Raw genomic sequence first — 5,760 nt, 5'->3', positions numbered from 1 at the left:
CTCAACTTGAGAGGACAGCTCAACTTGAGAGGACAGCTCAATTTGAGAGTAGGCTCAACTTGAGAGGACAGCTCAACTTGAGGGGGCAGCTCAACTTGAGAGGGCAACTCAACTTGAGAGGCCAGCTCAACTTGAGAGGACAGCTCAACTTGAGAGGAAAGCTCACCTGAGAGGACACCTCAACCTGAGAGGACAGCTCAACTTGAGAGGACAGTCCAACTGGAGAGGACAGCTCAACTTGAGAGGACAGCTCAACCTGAGAGGACAACACAACTTGCGAGGACAGCACAACTCGCGTGGACTGCAAAGCTTGCGAGGACAGCAAAGCTTGCGAGGACAGCACGGCTTGCGAGGACAGCACAGCTTGCATGGACAGTACGGCATCCGAGGACCGCACAACTTGCGAGGACAGCTCGGCTTGGGAGGACAGCACGGCTTGCGAGGACAGCACAGCTTGTGAGGACAGCACAGCTTGCGAGGACAGCACACCTTGCGAGGACAGCACACCTTGCGAAGACAGCACAGCTTGCGAGGACAGCACACCTTGCGAGGACAGCACAGCTTGCGAGGACAGCGCAGCTTGCAAGGACAGCACGGCCTGCAAGGACAGCACGGCTTGCGAGGACAGCACGGCTTGCAAGGACATCACATCTTGCGAGGACAGCACAGCTTGCGGGGACAGCGCAGCTTGCACGGACAGCACAGCTTGCAGGGACAGCACAGTTTGCGGGGCAGCACAGCTTGCGGGGCAGCACAGCTTGCGGGGACAGCACACCTTATGGGGACAGCACAGATTGCGAGGACAGCTCAACTTGGGAGGACAGCTCAACCTGAGAGGACAGCTCAACTAGAGAGGACAGCTCAACTTGACAGGACAGCTCAACTTGAGGCGACAGCTCAACTTGAGAGAACAGCTCAACTTGAGAGGACAGCTCAACTTGAGAGGACAGCTCAACTAGAGCGGACAGCACAACTTGAGAGGACAGCTCAACTTGAGAGGACAGCTCAAGTTGAGAGGACAGCTCAAGTTGAGAGGGCAGCTCAACTTGAGAGGGCAGCTCAACTTGAGAGGTCAGCTCAACTTGAAAGGGCAGCTCAACTTGAGAGGACAGCTCAACTTGAGAGGAAAGCTCACCTGGGAGGGCACCTCAACCTGAGAGGACAGCTCAACTTGAGAGGACAGTCCAACTGAAGAGGACAGCTGAACTTGAGGGGACAGCTCAACTTGAGGGGACAGCTCAACTTGAGAGGACAACACAACTTGCGAGGACAGCACAACTTGCGTGGACAGCAAAGCTTGCGAGGACAGCACGGCTTGCGAAGACAACACAGCTTGCGTGGACAGTACGGCGTCCGAGGACTGCACAGCTTGCGAGGACAGCACGGCTTGGGAGGACAGCACGGCTTGTGAGGACGGCACGGCTTGCGAGGACAGCACAGCTTGCGAGGACAGCACACCTTTCGAGGACAGCACGGCTGGCGAGGACAGCACAGCTTGCGTGGACAGTACGGTGTCCGAGGACAGCAACGGCTTGCGAGGACAGCACGGCTTGGGTGGACAGCAGGGCTTGTGAGGACAGCACGGCTTGTGAGGACAGCTCAACTTGAAAGGACAGCTCAACTTGAGAGGACAGCTCATCTAGAGAGGACAGCTCATCTAGAGAGGACAGCTCATCTAGAGAGGACAGCTCATCTAGAGAGGACAGCTCATCTAGAGAGGACAGCTCAACTTCAGAGGAAGCTCAACTTGAAGGAGAGCTCAACTTGAGAGGACATCTCAACTTGAGAGGACAGCTCAACTTGAGGGGACAGCTCAACTTGAGGTGACAACTCAACTTCAGAGGACAGCTCAAGTTGAGAAGACAGCTCAACTTGAGAGGGCAGCTCAACTTGAGAGGGCAGGTCAAATTGAGGATGCAGCTCAAATTGAGAGGGGAGCTCAACTTGAGAGGACAGCTCAACTTGAGAGGAAAGCTCACCTGAGAGGGTACCTCAACCTAAGAGGACAGCTCAACTTGAAAGGACAGTCCAACTTAAGAGGACAGCTCAACTTGAGAGGACAGCTCAACTTGAGAGGACAACACAACTTGCGAGGACTGCACAACTTGCGTGGACAGCAAAGCTTGTGAGGACAGTAAAGCTTGCGAGGACAGCAAAGCTTGCGAGGACAGCACGGCTTGCGAGGACAGCTCAGCTTGCGAGGACAGCATAGGTTGCGAGGACAGCACAGCTTGCGAGGTCAGCACAGCTTGCGAGGACAGCACAGCTTGCGAGGACAGCACGGCCTGCAAGGACAGCACGGCTTGCGAGGACAGCACGGCTTGCGAGGACATCACATTTTGTGAGGACAGCACAGGTTGTGAGGACAGCACAGATTGCGAGGACAACACAGCTTGCAGGGACAGCACAGCTTGCAGGGCAGCACAGCTTGTGGGGACAGCACAGCTTGCGGGGACAGCACACCTTGTGGGGACAGCACAGATTGCGAGGACAGCTCAACTTGAGAGGACAGCTCAATCTGAGACGAAAGCTCAACATGAGAGGACAGCTCAACTAGAGAGGACGGCTCAACTTGACAGGACAGCTCACCTTGGGACGACAGCTCAACTTGAGAGGACAGCTCAATTTGAGAAGACAGCTCAACTTGAGAGGACAGCTCAATGTGAGAAGACAGCTCAACTTGAGAGGACAGCTCAACTTGAGAGGACAGCTCAACTAGAGAGGACAGCTCAACTTGAGAGGACAGCTCAACTTGAGAGGACAGCTCAACTTGAGAGGACAGCTCAATTGAGAGGACAGCTCAATTTGAGAGGACAGCTCAACTTGAGAGGACAGCTCAACTTGAGAGGACAGCTCAACTTGAGGGGGCAGCTCAACTTGAGAGGGCAGCTCAACTTGAGAGGGCAGCTCAACTTGAGAGGGCAGCTCAACTTGAGAGGCCAGCTCAACTTGAGAGGAAAGCTCACCTGAGAGGACACCTCAACCTGAGAGGACAGCTCAACTTGAGAGGACAGTCCAACTGGAGAGGACAGCTCAACTTGAGAGGACAGCTCAACTTGAGAGGACAACACAACTTGCGAGGACAGCACAACTCGCGTGGACAGCAAAGCTTGCGAGGACAGCAAAGCTTGCGAGGACAGCAAAGCTTGCGAGGACAGCAAAGCTTGCGAGGACAGCACGGCTTGCGAGGACAGCACAGCTTGCATGGACAGTACGGCATCCGAGGACCGCACAACTTGCGAGGACAGCTCGGCTTAGGAGGACAGCACGGCTTGCGAGGACAGCACGGCTTGCGAGGACAGCACAGCTTGCGAGGACAGCACAACTTGCGAGGACAGCACACCTTGCGAAGACAGCACAGCTTGCGAGGACAGCACAGCTTGCGAGGACAGCACAGCTTGCGAGGACAGCGCAGTTTGCAAGGACAGCGCAGCTTGCAAGGACAGCACGGCCTGCAAGGACAGCACGGCTTGCGAGGACAGCATGGCTTGCGAGGACAGCACAGCTTGCGGGGACAGCGCAGCTTGCATGGACAGCACAGCTTGCAGGGACAGCACAGCTTGCGGGACAGCGCAGCTTGCGGGGCAGCACAGCTTGCGAGGACAGCACAGCTTGCGGGGACAGCACACCTTATGGGGACAGCACAGATTGCGAGGACAGCTCAACTTGAGAGGACAGCTCAACCTGAGAGGAAAGCTCAACCTGAGAGGACAGCTCAACTAGAGAGGACAGCTCAACTTGACAGGAAAGCTCAACTTGAGGCGACAGCTCAACTTGAGAGAACAGCTCAACTTGAGAGGACAGCTCAACTTGAGAGGACAGCTCAACTTGAGAGGACAGCTCAACTAGAGAGGACAGCTCAACTAGAGAGGACAGCTCAACTTGAGAGGACAGCTCAACTTGAGAGGACAGCTGAACTTGAGAGGACAGCTCAACTTGAGAGGACAGCGCAAGTTGAGAGGACAGCTCAACTTGAGAGGACAGCGCAAGATGAGAGGACAGCTCAACTTGAGAGGGCAGCTCAACTTGAGAGGGCAGCTCAAGTTGAGAGGTCAGCTCAACTTGAAAGGGCAGCTCAACTTGAGAGGACAGCTCAACTTGAGAGGAAAGCTCACCTGGGAGGGCACCTCAACCTGAGAGGACAGCTCTACTTGAGAGGACAGTCCAACTGAAGAGGACAGCTGAACTTGAGAGGACAGCTCAACTTGAGAGGACAACACAACTTGCGAGGACAGCATAACTTGCGTGGATAGCAAAGCTTGCGAGGACAGCACGGCTTGCAAAGACAGCACGGCGTCCGAGGACAGCACAGCTTGCGTGGACAGCACGGCTTGGGAGGACAGCACATCTGAACATTTGTGGAGACTACCTGCATCTTTATCTTTAATCATCTTTGATTCAGAGTACCAATTCTTGTTGATTATTGCTCATATTCTATGTTATCTATGTTATCTGTTGTACCACATACGTACCTTTTAGAGAAAAAAAATTCACTATTTCATGCTGTCAAATGTCATGTAAAGATCTACAAATCCAATAAATACCTCTTGATTTTTCTCACACATTCCTGCCACTATGAGGTTGAAGGTCAAGTTGACCTCCCTGGATCCATTACTCCAAATTTAGCATCCTCAAACAGATCATCAGCTTTGTCTTCCATGCTTCTGGATGTTGTTATTTTTGTCAGTAAGTTGGATTCATGAACTGTTTAGCTCATTGTGCATAAGCTATCACACTTACCAGCACTTGGTCACTTCTGTAGTGTTTGGATGTCTTTTTCTGGCTGTCTGTTGTTATGAATTGTCTCTCATCGATTATATAGACGAACGTGAAAATTCGTTTGATCGCCATTCATTATCACATTATCTAGAGCCTCATAGAACTTAAAATTCACATTCCATTCCTGTGTACTTCAATATCCTATTTATTTACACACTGAATTCACGTAACAACTCTCTTAAAATTTACTTCACTCATTGTCATAACTAAATTGTGATCTGACTGTACATCTGGTCCTGGGTACACCTTAAAATCCAATACCTGATTCTATAATGTGTGTCTGGTTGTGATGTACTCCAGCTGGAAATGTCTTTACCAACTAAAGCTCTGCCTCCCTCCTTAAGAGCTGAAAATGCCAAGATACCGAAGCAGCCATACAAATGTCACAGAACACAGGGCACAGGCTTGCAGCAAGTCAGCCATCCACATGTTGTGGAATGGTGCAGGAGGGCTCCTCCAAAGGGAGTGCTTGTAATGGTAACACAGACCACCATAAATGGCAGTCAGTGATTACATTAAACCTCTATGAGGAATTTTTGAGAAAGTTGTGACGTCAGATAACCTAATGGGAACAGTACAAACAATCTGTTTGACTGGGATTCATTTCCAAAACACTCCATGAGAGTATAACTAACACTAAACAGGTGGGTGAGGAACAGATGTTCTCCAGCACAAAAACAAGTCGTAATATTACATATTAATATCAGTTGCCAGCCTAATTAGGCATTTTTGTCAAACAATGTAATAAAGCTCAAGGCAGCGCTAGGGCTAACCTAACTTTCCTTAACACCTACTAAACTCTTTCTTGACATCTGTTTGCACTACAACACAGTAACCTAATCTTGCAGATAAATGTAGTACTAACTTGGAAGTCAAGACGATGTACCTTGAATGAACTCGATGCAGCAGTTAATACAACCAGTCACCAACACACATGATACTAATAGCATTACTAAACAGGGCAGAGCATGAAATGATTCT

At 51.1% G+C, this 5,760-nt stretch overlaps 1 protein-coding gene across 1 annotated transcript; it reads left to right on the top strand.

Moving 5' to 3' along the window:
• The first annotated feature begins 368 nt into the window (after positions 1 to 368).
• Positions 369 to 4,172, top strand: LOC126160073 (repetin-like). The gene is made up of 5 exons (XM_049916879.1): positions 369 to 722; positions 794 to 1,071; positions 1,292 to 1,570; positions 1,754 to 2,125; positions 2,813 to 4,172. The coding sequence occupies exons 1-5, from the start codon at positions 369 to 371 to the stop codon at positions 4,170 to 4,172; spliced, it is 2,643 nt and encodes an 880-aa protein (XP_049772836.1).
• Positions 4,173 to 5,760: the final 1,588 nt, after the last annotated feature.

The sequence above is a fragment of the Schistocerca cancellata genome, unplaced genomic scaffold (genome assembly GCF_023864275.1).
Source record: "Schistocerca cancellata isolate TAMUIC-IGC-003103 unplaced genomic scaffold, iqSchCanc2.1 HiC_scaffold_1150, whole genome shotgun sequence".
NCBI lineage: Eukaryota > Metazoa > Arthropoda > Insecta > Orthoptera > Acrididae > Schistocerca > Schistocerca cancellata.
This window is presented reverse-complemented; position numbering and strand designations above follow the sequence as displayed.